The sequence below is a fragment of the Chelmon rostratus genome, chromosome 6 (assembly GCF_017976325.1).
Source record: "Chelmon rostratus isolate fCheRos1 chromosome 6, fCheRos1.pri, whole genome shotgun sequence".
Taxonomy (NCBI): Eukaryota; Metazoa; Chordata; class Actinopteri; order Chaetodontiformes; family Chaetodontidae; genus Chelmon; species Chelmon rostratus.
The window spans coordinates 4,413,732-4,429,444 of record NC_055663.1 but is presented as its reverse complement, the minus strand read 5'-3'; the positions used below and the strand labels follow the sequence as shown (position 1 = coordinate 4,429,444).

The 15,713-nt window shown below is 43.7% G+C and overlaps 2 protein-coding genes across 3 annotated transcripts in view; both read right to left on the bottom strand.

Moving 5' to 3' along the window:
- Positions 1 to 338: 338 nt before the first annotated feature.
- On the bottom strand, positions 339 to 4,434 carry LOC121607981 (ras association domain-containing protein 10-like). Of its 2 annotated transcripts, none has more exons than XM_041939066.1 (2): positions 4,194 to 4,434; positions 339 to 4,089 (listed from the first exon to the last, which is right to left on the bottom strand). In XM_041939066.1, exon 2 carries the CDS (start codon positions 4,022 to 4,024, stop codon positions 2,576 to 2,578), a length of 1,449 nt encoding a protein of 482 aa, XP_041795000.1. In that variant the 5' UTR covers positions 4,025 to 4,089; positions 4,194 to 4,434; the 3' UTR covers positions 339 to 2,575. The 2 variants fall into 2 exon arrangements, with proteins under 2 accessions (XP_041795000.1, XP_041795001.1); XM_041939067.1 differs by having other exon boundaries at positions 4,209 to 4,434.
- Positions 4,435 to 7,695: 3,261 nt separating this feature from the next.
- The window catches only part of tead1a (TEA domain family member 1a), a 42,990-nt gene continuing 34,972 nt past the window's right edge, over positions 7,696 to 15,713 (bottom strand). The window contains exons 10-12 of the mRNA XM_041938845.1: positions 13,415 to 13,555; positions 13,071 to 13,223; positions 7,696 to 12,914 (exon numbers count right to left, since the gene is read on the bottom strand). Of these exons, the coding sequence (XP_041794779.1) occupies positions 12,801 to 12,914; positions 13,071 to 13,223; positions 13,415 to 13,555 (408 nt within the window). The 3' untranslated portion in view covers positions 7,696 to 12,800. The remainder of the gene's footprint in view (positions 12,915 to 13,070; positions 13,224 to 13,414; positions 13,556 to 15,713) is intronic.

The following is a 15,713-nucleotide window of genomic DNA, read 5'->3' as shown; positions in this document are numbered from 1 at the left end:
TGGTCTCTGTTTCATCCTGCCATAATTAATGCAGGAGTTCATGCAAGAGCGATCAGGAAGCAGCGATTAAACACAGCTATGCATAACGAGGAAGACGGGATAACAGGAGCAGCAATAGGCACTGTATAAAACACTGACACACACACACACACACACACACACACACACACACACACACACAGAGGTTTGTATTGCAAATTGCAATACAAACCTGTGTGGAAAAGGTGTTCAGCTTCTTAACTGAGGTGTGAAAACCCTGAGCTGCTCACACACATCTTCTCAGACGTGTCTGTCGTGCTGAATAAAACCACACTACGAGACAGGTAAGTTTTGCCGTTTATTTCAACACTAACAGTCATGTGTAGTAATGTGCTGACTGGCGTCATGACGCAGCCACAGTGCGCCTGAGCACTCCTGCGGTGGCCTCAGAGTTGTTGATGTCGGGCCCTCTATCTAGACAAAGCAGGTTGAATGTCATGGACCGAGAAGTCCAAACTGTCCCTGATCAAGCGACATAAAGTAGCTACACATAGGTCGTTTTGGTATTTGGATACAGCTAACAGCTAACTCCACAGAAACAACGTCATCAGCTTCTTCTAGCTGTTACACGGTTATTAATTCTCACTGTTTTACAGTTACCAAGTAAGATTTTACATCACAACAGCCTGACAAACATACACAGTGATTTAATTGAAGGATGAGCTCAAAATAATGTGTTCTGGTAGAGTCGGTGTAGTTTTCTGTTGCTTATTGTCTGTGCAGTTCCTGGAAGAGCACAGCTAACGGTGCTTATTCTGCAGCAACTATTTCCAGGATGTAAAAAGTGAACAGAGGCTTAAAATAGGTCTCCTTAACGTCACAGTGTTCAGAGATGCAGGGACTGTGGGATTACTGAATGGGGTCATTTGTATCTATCCATATTCTATATCTATATATCTATATCCATATAAATCTACATATAGATATAGATACATATATAAGAACTTGTTTCTTAACTTGAGCCTTGATATAATGATAAGGCTTTTCTTGCAGCCTGCATTAGAACAGCAAAACTGCCAGAACAATAATCAAAACCGTGATTTAAAGGGACCAAGTTTACACATGAAGTTCAGGTTCCTCATCATGAGGAGTTCTACTAAGCATGAGAACAGTTGTATCATATCTGCTGTTGCTCTGGAGGGAGCGCTCAATTTTTTAATATAACCCCGGTGATGTCAGGAAATGAAAATCAGCATATCTCTGTCTGTGGTGCTTCTGTTTCAACCAGCCTTTTTAAAAATCCCTCTAGTGAATCCTGCACGTTTATGCAAGTGAAATATTAAATTTGAACAAATGCCCAAAATGTATTTTGAGCCGATCTTTCTGCAGCTACTTCACCTGGAAGATGCCACGCCGACTTGACTTTTTACCTGCTTTAAGGTCAAAATATAAATCTGAGGAATTGTGAGACGATGAACAAGTTAGGAAAGAACATCAAAAAATTGATTCCGCTCCACTAACTTCTGTTTATTTTTTAGGAGATTTATCTTTCTTCTTTTCTTTCTTCAAGCCTCTTTCATCATTTAAATCAAACAATCTGAGCTGGTAAAAAAAATCACTTTGCCTGCTTGAAATGCTCCCAGCCTGTGATGTACAGTATGTAACTACTGATGAGGGGTCGTGAGTTGACTTTGTATTGTTTTAAAGCCAAAAAGGTTGGAGTCAAATCTTTCATTTTTGAATCCGACCTATGAAAGCTGACCAGTACAGGACACAACGTGGTGGAAGACCTGGCTGTAAAATACTGTTGAATAAACAGGACTCTTGTGCTTTAGAGACACTGACAATGAGGACAACATCAAGTGATCTACTCTGCATAGCAGGCAGGATGGAGATCAGTGCTTCAACGCCAATTCACAAAGACTTTCATTTCTCCAGACACTGATAAAATTCAGAGTGGATCGTCATTTTAAATCTTATTTTGAAGAAGGATGAAGTGAACTGATCCCACCTCTGTTGTGCATTTGCTTGACTAAAAGAGCTTCCATAGCGTGGTTGCAGCTGACCTAACTGTCCTTCGCTGTGCATTAAGGTACGCTTGATGATGACCTTTTAAAGGACGCCTGCCTGCTTATGCTTACAGAGTGTCTACGAAATGTCACTCAGCCTTACCTTTCAGAGGCTTTGGCAAAAGGACCGCATCCTGGCAAAAGCAAGCTGGTATTAACTCTTTGTAAACCTGCGATCAAGTATACCTTAAAGTTAGTGTCTCCTTGAAGACTACATATTATAAGCGGCTTATCATAATACTCCTCTAGGCTATTTCACATAGTAAGTGGTACTTGTTGACTCTCCGGGAGGTCAAAGGTCAGCTATGGAGCAGCATGGCCTATCAAACCTCTCTAAGCATGCTGTCCCTCCTAGCTTATTGTGCAGCTACATATAGGAATTATTGCTATAGAATTACAGTGTCCGTACTGAGGTGCATTTTTTGGAGGGACGTACGTCCCCCAGTATTGCCAACACTGATTCCTTGCCCCTGAGTTTGTGGCTTTAAATTGCATAAAAGTCCAACATGCTTCCAGACAAAGTGAGTCTATACGAGAGACTCGCACACAGGTGGGTTGTCAGAGTCCTGGCTGTGCATGGAGCTCAGGCCCGTGTCTGAGTCCTCATCGTTTGTGTTGCAGGCCTTGGACAGACCCCTGGCCTGCTCCACCCAGCCGCTGCTCTTCTCTGATGATGCCGGCTCAGCCTCAGTGCTCACCGCACTCAGCTCTGCCTTACCATCATCGGTCACCGTCAGCTTGCTGTTCACCTGCTCTATCTCCATGCTCTCAACTTTGGCCAGTAGGTCCAGAAGTTCGCTCTCCTTGGTCTCCCAGAGTGCCAGACTCAGGTTCAAGTCCCCCCTGATGGCGTCCAGGTCTGTCTTCAGCCGCAGGCCGATGTACAGACTTGTGTCCAGCTGCGTCTTGATCCTCTCCTCCTCCAGCGCCAGCTCGTTCTCAGACAAACTTTCCACATCTGGTTCCACAGCTGGAGCGGCGGACGCGGCCAGGCAAATCTCCTCTGCGACGCAGTCTGAGTCCTTCGCAGCCTCCGCTCCTCTCTCCTCCCGCCGTCGTTTCATCCACCGCCGGTTCAGCTCCTCCTGGATCTCCCCGGTGATGCTCTCCACGAGCGCCTCGCGCTCCGTCAGCTCCTCCTGGAGCCGCACCACCTCTTCACACCGGCGCGCGTACTCCTCGAACTGCGCGAGCGCCTCCACCGTGCACCGCGCGTCCTGCCGCTCCGCTTTGCGCTTACAGTCCGAGGAAGCGGGGGGCTCCGTGGAGGAGTCCACCATGTATGTGTCCTGCACATAGTTCACCCCGTGTCTCTTGATGCGGTCGAAGTGCACTTTGGCCTCGCACCGCTCGATCTCCCGGTCCAGCTCCTTGATCCTCTGGATCTGCTGGCGGATGGTGTGGTCCTGGGAGATCACCAAGTGAACCAGCGTCTCCATCTTCTCCACGGAGCCCTTGTCCTTCGAAACAGTCTGTTCTTTCTTTTTGTTCATCTTATCCAGCTTCCTGAAAGCCTTCCTGACTATGCGCCTCTGTTTCTCCTGGGACAGGTTAGCGGCGGCAGCCGCGGCGGTCCAGCAGCTCCTGGCGGTGCCTTTGAGCCCCCCGCCGGGACCGCCACTCTCCCGGCTCTGGACCACACGGGCCTCGGCGCTGCGGGGTCCGTTGTTGGGCAGCGACGCGTCGTTCTTCACCAGGACGAAGCGGACATTCTCCTGCTCGTCCCCCCAGGCGCTCCACAGCCGGAGGATTTTGGTTTTGTTGGGTAGAATCCTCTCGAAGCCCCTCCATTTCTCCACCACGCAGTAGGACTGCGGGGAGCTGGACAGCATCGCCGCAGAGGCTCCCTGCTGCAGGTTCTGGTCCTCCAGCAGGACTTTCACCACGTCGGCGCAGGTGGTGCGCTTCGTCAGACCGGAGACCAGCTTCTCCTCCCGACAGACCCACACGGAGATCTTCCCCTCCTCCGGCTCCATCTCCGGCTCCGCTCTGACAGAGCAAAGTTTGGTCAGCGTGTCCTCTGCGTGTCACTCTTTGGCAACTCAGAGAGCAAAGAAGAAGAAAGAAGTCTTTAGATTTCTGACTACATTTGAAGCTGGTTTCAAATTTAATCAGGCATATAAGAGCGAAAATGAAGCGACACACTCATCCAAAACTAACTCTCTGCGCTCCCGTCGCTGCGTATCAGTCCCCGCTTTAAACGCGATCACAAGTCCGAACATATAACCCTTCAATGATCGCCAGGGTTGTCTTCCGAAAAATGAACGTTATATCCATTCATATTTTCCCAGTGGTCCGACCTGCCCGCCGGGACCTCATCCCTCTCTGCCCGGCTGATTGAGCTGAGCCCTGCGCGCTTTTCCGGAGCGGAGAGGAGCGTCCTGGACTCCAGACAGGCTGCTCTGCTGTGAGGGGGGTGAAACAGGAGGGTGCTGGAACGGCTGAGACACGCCTCTCTCTCTCTCTCTCTCTCTCTCTCTCTCTCTCTCTCTCTCTCTCTCCCTCGCACACACACACTCAGCTCTCCTGAAAGCTGGACTGAGACAGTGCAGCAAACATGGAGCAGTCTGATGAGTTTTACAGTGACAGTGTTCAGTCCATTCACACACTTGAACATCATTTTTCTATGCAGATATGTGTGACAGCGCCATACTGTGCCTTCAAGGTTAATGAGCAACCAAACTGTGGAAATAAACTATTTTTATTTACTGAAACATTGTACTGAAGCAGAGTTTTGAGGGTACTTGTACTTCAGTATTTACATTTTATTCACTTTTGTACTTCAACTCTACGACACTTCATGTACTCTTTACTCTGTCTAGATATAACAAGTTTTCATACTAAACTTAGAATCAACTTATAACATGATGCATGTATAGTAAGAAATCTCCACCTGTAATATGAAATGCTGCGTATACTGCTTTATTGATAACTGGTGAAAGGAGCCACTCTGTGTAGTGATATTTAAGTGCATGTTCATGATAATACTTGTGTAATTTTACTTAAAGGAAAAAATTTAATGCAGAACTTCTACTTGTAATTAGGTATTTTTACACTGATGCTTTAAGCACTTATAAACTTGATTTAACATCTTCACCATGTATCTATAACATGAAATATTAGTTAGATTTGGCCATGCAGCATGAACAAACAACCATCATCTGATCCAAATTCTGGATATTGCTGCAGGCAGCAAAAAGAGCTCAGACAACAAAGAAATGCACGTATCTCCCATGCGATTTGTAACACTGGCAGAGGATTGTGTGTTGACTTGGGACGCCATTGCTCACGCAGTAAAAAGCTGATACAGACAGCGCTGTCGGTTTTAGGGCCTGTAACTGAGCGACTGAGGAGAGCATTCTCCAATGCTTGGCTCTGTACTCTGTGGTCGTATGTGAGTGCATTTTTTATAATGTCCCACACAAACTAACAGTAATGAGTTCAGGTTTCAAGCCAAGAAGAGCCACAGACTGAAGCTGACGAAGCTTTTACTCAGCGGCGTCACACTGCAGCATGCATTGTGATACAGCTTCATCTTCATAATCCCCACACAGCTGAATGTCTCAGTATGATAAAGCTCAGCTGGAGCAGAGGGAAATCCATCTATTACACCCTGCCGGCTTCTCATATATTGTCTGACCCCATAATCTGCTCTTTCAACTCTTTCAGGCCAGAATATGGTCGATGGAACTCATAAAAGGATTTATCTGCATTAAGAGTGTTTTGGTGTGTGTGAGTATTACGTTAATGGCGAGTGTTCATCCCCCAGCAGCCACCATTAGTCCGTTTGTAGCTCGGAGTGGTGCATCAGGCCAGGTTTGTTGGTAAACTACCGGCTCAGAAAACGTGTGCACACACATTCAGAACATGCATTACAGGCACACCAGATTTGGATAAAGAGGATTGTCAGCGCTACGTCTGGGATGCGAGATAACAGAATGTTTTTCTTATCTTTGATCTCATTTCCTGTGAGGTCATCACGCCTGTCTGACCTGCAGATCTTATTATTGGTTGTAAAAGGTTTGGTGCTTCCCGTGTTACTGCGATGCATGTGACCACAAGGCAAGTGTGACTAATCCTGACACGAAAAAGAAAATCACAGGTCTGGTGCTGGTTGGAAATAAAAGTGTTGGGCGAGCTGAGGGTTAGATAGTATCTTTGATGGGTAAAACACCAAGAAACAGCAGTAGAAGTCATTCAGATGCTGGTCAAATAAAGGCAATGTGAGTAGAATCCAGAATTAAGAGGGAGGTTGGCAAAAAGCAAAAATGTTAAAAAAGAAAAAAAAAGATTAGCATTGGAGTTTTTGGGTGTTGGTGAAACCACTTAGTGTTATGCAAAATGTACTGAGAGGTGGTAATAAATGCATTATTGTAAGAGCAGGTGAATATGACTGACTGGGGCTGTTTATGCACCCACAGGGGTGAAAGTGATGTTTAAAGTTACCACGCCACAGCTGTGTGGAGCTCTGGGTTGAACTGTTTGAGAACGGCTCCCTCTGCTGTCCGTAAAGGAAATTACACAAAGTCACAGTTTCATTCATCATGAAGCGCTCAGTGAGGCTCAGTTACAGTTTCTATGTCATCATTGAACTAATCATTATCATTAAACTAAAATTGTGACTCTCATGCTGAATTTCTCAACTGAATTTCTTGTTGCTTCCACACAGATGACCAAGTGACAGATTACGCTGCATCTCTGAGAAACTGCAGGCAACAAGCCTGATTCCACAAAAGCTGGAATGCTGTGCAAAATGTGAACAGAATGCAGTCATTTTCAAATGAATTGTGTTTACTGGCAACAGTTTGACAAAGTGTTCCTGAGCCTGTAGTAACATCCTGTATACAGTCACAGGGAGTCCTGGCTGCATATATTACAAACAAACAATAACAAAATACCTTGAATGCTGCATTTTCGTGGATCTCACCTCTCCGAACTCTTTCATTGTGCAACCATCGGTGGCCAGTGTTGAAGCCCCCCTGAACAGTTCATTACAGTTGCTGTCAGTCTCTGCGTTGTCCTTCACAGTGTGGCGTGTCATGAGACGTGCATGCTGAGTCTGGTCGAACCCTGTTCTCATACACTGCAGTCAGACCGCTCCAAGTGAGTTTGTTGTACTGAGACAACTGTTGTCACTGTACTGTCACACGTGTTTTCTGTTTTACACGACTCTCGCGTAGAAGATCCATACAGCTCATAGAGAGGTGAGCAACGATAGTGAGAAACGTCTGTGCAAACTGTTGAATCTGGTGTTTGTATGACTATAGGATATTTGACTATTGATTATTATTGGATGCAATCGTCAATGGCAAATACTTTTACAATGTTCAATCATTGTTCCTTGACTGACTTGACTTAAGCAATGATAAAAGGACATTGCATTGTTGGCAGTGATGAAGTACATACACAGTTAGCACACACTGGCTTTTGAAGTGTTCTGAACTGAATGTCAGAGAATTTATCAGCAGGTTGGACTTTGCAGTGGCTCTTCGTAATGGCTCAATTATAATCAAGTGACCTAATTGTAGAACATTGGTCATGTGGTAGCCATTTTTCAGAGTGATGTTTTATATTTAATTCAGACTCTGGAAAGTCTACTTAATGTGGGCAAATGAGTAAAGACAAAACCCCAGAGCAGTTTGGAACTGACCATTTATTTAAACTGAATAGCATATGCTTACAAAGTCTCTACAAAGCTAGAAAATATCTAACATACTTTTAGCCATGAGGGGGGGGAAAAGTTACAAAGCAAAGATCAGACCCTGTGCAGTACCAATAGACACAACATCACTAGCTTTTGGATTTTCCTAAATGTACTCTCTTCTTTGCAAAATAGGATAAACATTAGAATATCAAAGATATACACAACATCTGTAATAAACGTTATTGTCACCTTTATACAAAGCACCTTATCAAAAACCCTCAGCGCACACGCAGATGTGCTGCACGTGCACCGGAGTGAGAAGATTCAAGGCCATTTTGGAACTGATTACAGACAGGATTTCTGTGCCACATGTGGTTCTGAAAAGAAGATAAATATCCAACTTGCACATACAAGACGACACTAACAACACAGACGACGATGATTCACAAACTCGCTGGCGTCGCGTATACACTGCTGTTTGTGTGACTTTGTGAGTGTGAGCACATTTCCCAGCTGATCGTAGTGAGTGGATGTTTAACAGTAGAGCTCTGCAGTCGAGCCCTCGCTAAGTTTAACTGACATTTAGGGCGTTTTAAGAGGCTTTCTCGTACAGGGCTCCTCCGGTCTGCCAGCCGAGGCCATGAGAGGTGTCAGCATTTGATCACATCAAATTAAAATGTCTTTAAAGACGCCAAGCATGTTAAAGCACGCTTTTCTAAACCAGGTTCAAAAATATGAACTTTTTTTAATCCTATTTTCCAGAACTGTTCATTGTTCTTATTTTTCCAGCGTAGCCGTGAGCTACAGATGTCTCAGGCTGATAGTGCTTTTCCTTGGAACTATTTTTTTTGGCAGAAGCTTGTAAATTACTCTAGCTTGTAATAAATCCCTTTTCCTCTGTATTTCATGTCACATGATGACTGTCTTTGGTAAGGAGGGTGTAGATGTGTCCAGACAGAGTCATTATTGCAAAATCAGCCCCTCTGAGGCTGCGAGTTAGGTTACCGTGTACATGTTACATGTTGGTGCTCTGCTGTGAAGGTCCAGCAGTTTGCCTGCAAACAAAAAAACTACTGCAGAGTGAGGCAAAACTCTGGGAAAGTGGAAGCAGGGGAGTTTTCAAAGGGGTTTTCCTGACTGAATGATTCACCGGTGAGTTGTAAAGGTTGCGTTTTGTTGGACAGGTGGCTGTAACCCCGAGACACCCACAGGAGTCTTTAGATCTGAGTCAGACATTTCTCATTACTCGTTAAGACTAAATCTTTAACAGCAGGCTGCTTCGGACTGAAGATGGCTCGTTTCAGTTGTGGTAAGATGGTAACAGCTGCCCTGAACGCAGAGTACATCTGCAGTGTTTTTTCTGCAGGTTGCTGGGTAGGCTGGACACCACAGAGCGCCCCAGCTGGTCCCACAGGAAACACATCCTGTGAGTCTCAGCACTTTTCCTTCACACGTAAGATGTGACAGATCTCAGCCTCATTCGTTAACATGCACGTCGTTTTGGTGTCTGTTTAAGTCTTGGTCAGCCTACGTGACAATCTTAGCACCACCAGCCCCCAAAAGGAGGTCTGGGGTCTCTCTGAGAAGCAGGTTATCTGGCAAACTTTGCTACTATTTGTTGAATAAAGACCAGATGTTGATGCATTTTTGTCCATACGGGTTGCTCATTGTAGGGTAGTTTTTACCTTATTTTCATGTGAGTTTTGAAGAAAGAGTTTAACATTTTGGAAAATACAATGTTTGGCTTTCCTGTCAAGAGTCTGAAGGAGCTACAGCCAGCAGCTTGTTAGCTTGAACTGGCAGTAATACTAAGAAAGACCAGCTACCAGCACCTCTATAGCTCACTTAACACAGTGACGTGTTACTTGTTTCATCCATACCAAAAGCAAAGCGTAGAAATGACATTACAGAGCAGTAAAATGCAGATAACTTTTGGTAAACCACAACTTGTCATTTTAACATTTTGGTTTTTGTGTGGATTAAAAAAAATCCATACAACATGTTAATCAGAGAGTTTGAGAGGTGCTGGTAGGTGGACTTTTTGTTAACTTTGGACAGAGTAAGAGTAGCTGTTTTCTGTTTCCAGAAACTTTCGTTTCGTTTTCGACCAATCAGGACTTCCTCCTACTGCATGAACATGCCTTCAATAATACTGGATTAATTCTACGGTCAATAATGGCCCAGATCTTCAGTTATTTAACAGCAGGGATGTAAAGATACGCGAATTTGAATTGTTTTTTTTGTTTTTTTTGTAGTTGTAACAAGTTCAGTTGCATTTTATAAAGAGACACCAGACAATACCAAGTGTGCAAGCTGTTTCAACATGAATTTGTCACACATACGTGTAATACACAAATGCACATACATGTAGATGCCACCATAAAATACCAACAAGAATGTGTCTCATTTCCATCCTGCAGGATATAAAAACAGTTTGAATTCTTCAGGATGGGTCAGTGCTGACTGTCTAGAAATTACAACAGGACACTATGAAATCTGGATGATTAGCCCTCAGACACTGAAAACCGGAGCACATGATACCAAATACTGCGTTCCTCAAATTCACTAAAATTCCTGTCTATACACCACCCACAACACCAAATTATTAGGACTGACATGAAACAGATTAGAAATGTCCACTGCTGTTCCCAACCAAAGGCACTTCATGCTGCTGAGCATGACACAGAGGGACCGCCCATCACCTGCTACAGCACACCTCGTCAGCAGTTTTTGGTTTTTGACTACAAATGACTTTAATTATGACATACTATCATTAATTGGAAGAAACCAGTCCTGGACAGACAAAGGGAACTGTATCTTCAAGAATATTAATGTCCTCTAGAGTTACAAACGAGCACTGAGCTGTCCTGACATGGTCAGCTCTCCAAATGAAAACAGCTGTCAAGGCTTCTGGTCAGGGCAGTCTTCAGTTGACACATGGACGTAATAACATTTCAGGCTTGAACACATGTCAGTGTGGACATGTTAAAGCTCAAATTAGCTGGTGAAAGAACACTGAACTGAGACAGTTTTAATTTGCAAAGTGAAACCTGAACAGAAAAATCAAAGGTTTGTTTAGTCGCTTCTTTCCCTTGTGCACCATGAATGGCGTGTTTTTAAAGATTCACAGTGCTTCCCAATGGGCTCACCACAATATATTTCATATTTGAAGTCATAATCCTTAAGATTTTCATGTAGTCAAACCCTGTGTTTTTTTTCTTTACTTGTTATGGTCTGCATTTGTGTCAACAATAGCCATTAAATACATTTAAATTCTCTGATTACCTCGATATGGTAATCTGCCATCCACATGTTTGTAGTGTCACTGTTCACTCTCCCACAGCCGCATCAGAGCTGTATTAAGTTGCTGCTAATGCCAACCCAACATTTTCTGCTGCTCCTGCTTCACATTAAAAACATTCAACTGATGAAACACTGGATGGCTTTTATTGTGACACACTCACAGGAAGCGTGAGGGTTAGCTCTGACACTGATCAGCCAGTACTGAAAATCTTAAGGATTATAGCTTTCACATGCTTACTCATTTATTTATTCAATCTTGATGAAGAGTCACTTGTTGCACAAAAAGGTACCTGAATTTTTCAATTTCACTTATACTTTCTTATTACATAAATTTTAGATAGTGTTCCTGGAATTAAAATATAGTCTATGTGCTACTATCAATAAACAATTTCCCAAAGTTTAGAAGCTATTATTTTTGAAAGAAAACATACAAAAAGGTAAAAATTTGATTTCTTTTCTTTGGGACAAACCTCTTTTTTGTGCAAGAATGCAGCTCACACAATTTGCAGTGGCTATCTGTACAAAACACCTCTATATTGTACTATATGATAATGCAGTAGTGTTATTTCCTTCTCTGCTTATTGGTGATACACAGGGTCTGACCTTCAGTGTCCATCAGTATCTTGGCAGATAACACACACACACTTCTGTCACAGGGGGGTGAAACTTGTGAGATTTTTGTTTTTCTCCCTGGGTGGACTTTCCCAATAGCACACGACATGAACACCGCTTTCATTTCCATCATCGGAGCAGCTCCATACAAATTTACTGGGAGACAAACCAGTTAGCAGGAGTCATGACCAGTGTGGGAGTCATTTTAAAACAGTGGTAATTTCACTATTTTGGGCATAGACATGAAACTAATTACTTTTTCAAACTAAATAATGCAATTACATTTACTGAAATTTAAATGGGCTCATTCTCATTATCTTTGTCTTACATGCCAATAGTGGACACTGCAGGGGACAGCAGACAAACGCAGCCTCTTCCCCTGACTGTCCAGTTTATAATCTAATGGTGGTGCAATGTGAGCTTGCTTTCATCTTAGTGATTGTAATATTTCTAATTAACCACTGTAGCAAAGCTCTGTTAACACGTACATCCAGCACTGTGTGGATCTTTAAATCCCACAGTCTAATCAAGACAGTGCCACTGTAGCTTCAAGGGAGGAAACGCTATACATTGCTGCCCTCTGGTGGTCAGGAGTATTAATAATTTATAATAAATCATTACACTGATAAAGGGTACAATGACAAAATATTATAACGCAAAGGTTACTTTACATACTTTTATTTGCAGTAACTGATGAAGTAATTCAATTACTTTTGAGAGAAGTAACTAGTAACTGTAAGTAATCAGTCATTTTCAGTAACTTGCACAACACCGGTCATGACATCTCCTGGTGATAACGGTGTCAGGAAAACTGCTGTTGGGAAAACCACCCATGTCGATTCTGATGTGTTTCTATGGTTGCAATGCCAGTGTGCTTTTGACAGCTAATGAGAATCTGATATTCGTGTTGGAGTCAGTATTACAGTCCGTGGTGAATTGCTCCTACTGGGGAGGATTTTACAGCATACTTGTCATATTTGATGTTAATTAAAAATGATCCAATTACTGCTGTGATGTTTCGTGAGCAGCAGTGAAAATGCAGCTTTTTTCATGTCGAGTTGCTTAGCTGAAAGACACTTTTGTAGAATTCAGGTTCGAGACATTTTACCTCCAATGTCAGCATTAATCACTAAGCAAAGGCCATATGTGTGTGTGTGTGTGTGTGTGTGTGTGTGTGTGTAGAAGTGTGTGCGTTATTCCTTGATGAGTCGATAGATGTGGTGCTGTGCTCCATGCTCGTTGTTGGACACCTCGAATACACACGCCATACACAGCAAGGTCTCCTGAGTGTCTCTGTTGCTCACAACCTGGGCACACACACACACACACGCACACAGTTACAGAGATGAGAGAAAGGATAAAAAGTTTAGGTGTTAAATATGTATCTATATATAAGAGATAATAGAAAGAGGAATTTCTTCATGCTATAACACTCGCTCAGACACGCTGACTGACGTCCTCACCAGCAGAATAGTGAAGTTCTCCAGCACACTGTTCATCATGTATTTCTCAGGCAGGTGCTTGAGCTTGTGGATGAAGTTGATCATGTATTCACACATGGGCGAGCGACTGATTCTGTAGACGAAGCGCCCGTTTTCAAACCTTGCGTACTCCGTCTGAGAGAGGGAGAGAAGAAGCGTTTAGAATCACTGAATGGATGCACAATACTAAACCACTGAGTTAAAGCCCATCACTTTCTGTTCAATGACGTGGAATCGGCTTATGGTTTGATTTCAGTGGTAAAAGTACAGCACAGCAGACATTATTGTCCATACAAAGATCCTGGATTACTTCTGTTAATCCTCACCTCCACCTTCTCGACCACCTGCTTGCCGAAGGAGCAGACCTTGGTGGAGCAGGTGATGGTCATGTTCTCCGAGCTCTCGTATTGGCTGGTGACGCCGTAGAAGGCGGCGGGATCATCCTGCATGTTGTGATTCAGGTCGGCCTGGCAACCGCAAAGCAATAACATTATTACTTAATGAGGGTGTGACATGAAACATGAAAAGGAGCGCTGGCCGCTTTCTGCCACTAAAGTTGGCAAACAGCGCCCCCTGGTGGTCGTTCAGTCACTGAGCCATGCCATCAAGCCGCAACATCTGTATCATCTGGATGAGACTTACTGGATCTCCTTATCACACAACTAAGACTAATATCAGAAAGCCACCTGCTAGTGACAAATACAGCTCTCCTTCATTCAGGCACATGTGAAATAAATGATGTGGAATAGCAGCTCAGTTTTCATCAAAAAAGGGACAAAAGCATCAGTAAATCTCATATTTGATTTTCAATTGTTCTATTTTAAAGGTTGGTTCACATGAATTACAAACACCCCTCGTTTACACCTTCCCGTGGTTAGACAGGCATCTATCCAGGTTTTTAAGCTCTCTTTGAGATTTCTGCCTCCAGGTGAATGCACAGTCTTCACTAGAACTACTTTCAACTGGAGAAATAGTTCCTATGAAAACTTTTCAAGAGGTCTGTGGATTATCAAAGCAGAACTCTGATCCTGGACAATGCTGTCTCTCCATATTGTGATTTTTGCTATTGTTATTTCTGTCTGCTTTGAACATCTACTGACTGCCTGTCTGTCCTGGAGGAGAAACTCTCCTCTATCGCTCTCCTACATTTCCCAAAGTAAAGGCTTTTTTTGGAAAGTTTTTCTTTATTTGAATAGAGACTTTAAGGCAGGAGGGTGTTTTATTCCGTACAGACTGTGAGACTGATTAAGGCAAATCTGTGACTTTGGACTCTAAAACTGACTGACTGGTACTGACTGACCCCCCCGGTGGGCAGCTGCTTTCAGTGCTGTGAGCACTGAAGGTTCTGTTCCCCTCCAGCTTATTGGGGAGGAGACAGACATCTCAGAGACCTGACCCTTTAAATAGCTGGATTTTTGTTGGTAGCAGATTTGCATATAATACTGTATATATACAGTACTGCATGCTAATAGTGAGATACGAATCTACTTAATAAAGTACTGAAGATGCTACAGGGCAGAAAAAAGATTCTTGTGTAACTTTGTGTCATTGAAGTCGTTTAATCAGAGTAGTGAGAACACGCTGCACCTGAATCACACGCTGAGTGCAGAAGGGTTTGTACCATTTGTAATGAGTTCTCTGAGGAGCACTGTGTGTCTCAGGGCTGAGAACGCACACACGCGCACGCACACACACGCGCACGCACACACACACGCGCACGCGCACACACACACACACACACACACACACACACACACACACACACGCACACACACGCATGCCCCTGCACACTCTTGTGTAGCTATCTTTGCTATGGGCCACTGTACTGACTTCCATTCAACCTGACCATAGTCATAACCAATTCACGCCTAACTAACCCTAACCTTAACCTAACCTCAATGCACACCTCACCACTGACCTTAACCAGGACCTCAGAAACGATGTTTCGCCTTATTATAGTCTCACATAGCCAGACTTATCTCCACAGTCTGGAGTCCCGGAGAAAGGTCTGCCTGCACCCATTATTATTCTGGTTGAGGGGGAAAAAACATGCTGGCATTGGGGGGTGAGCCCTGGCATTAAAACAGCTAAATCCCCCCAAAGGAAAAGGTTGCTGGTTTGTTGTTCGCACTAAGCATATGAGCATTTATTTATAAAACTCAATGAAGTTGATGAGGTCAAACATGAAATATGTCTTGTCTACTGTCTTCAGTGGAGTGTATGTCAAAAAGGATCAGCAACTGATCACATTGTGCTTTATTTATGTTTTACACAGCAGTTCAACTTTTCTGGTTATTCATTCAGAGGGGAAACTCCTGATATAACACACATACACACACACACACACACACACACACACACACACACACACACACACACACACACACACACACACACACACACACACACACACACTCTTTTTGCACTTCTGCTCTCCTGCATGGTCCTACTGTCGCCAACCTCACAGCTACATTCAAACTGATCCTGCGCAGGGCTTTTCATAATTACAATTAAACGTTAAACCCTGACCTCAAACAGGGATTGGCCAATCATAGCTTAGCAACTGAAACTGGGCACAGCAGGCCTGTCAGGCTTTGAGTTTCTCTACATGCTGAAGCAGTATAC

Coding starts and splice junctions, on each gene's coding strand:
- LOC121607981 (XM_041939066.1), bottom strand. CDS start 4,024: ATGGAGCCGGAGGAGGGGAAGATCTCCGTGTGGGTCTGTCGGGAGGAG.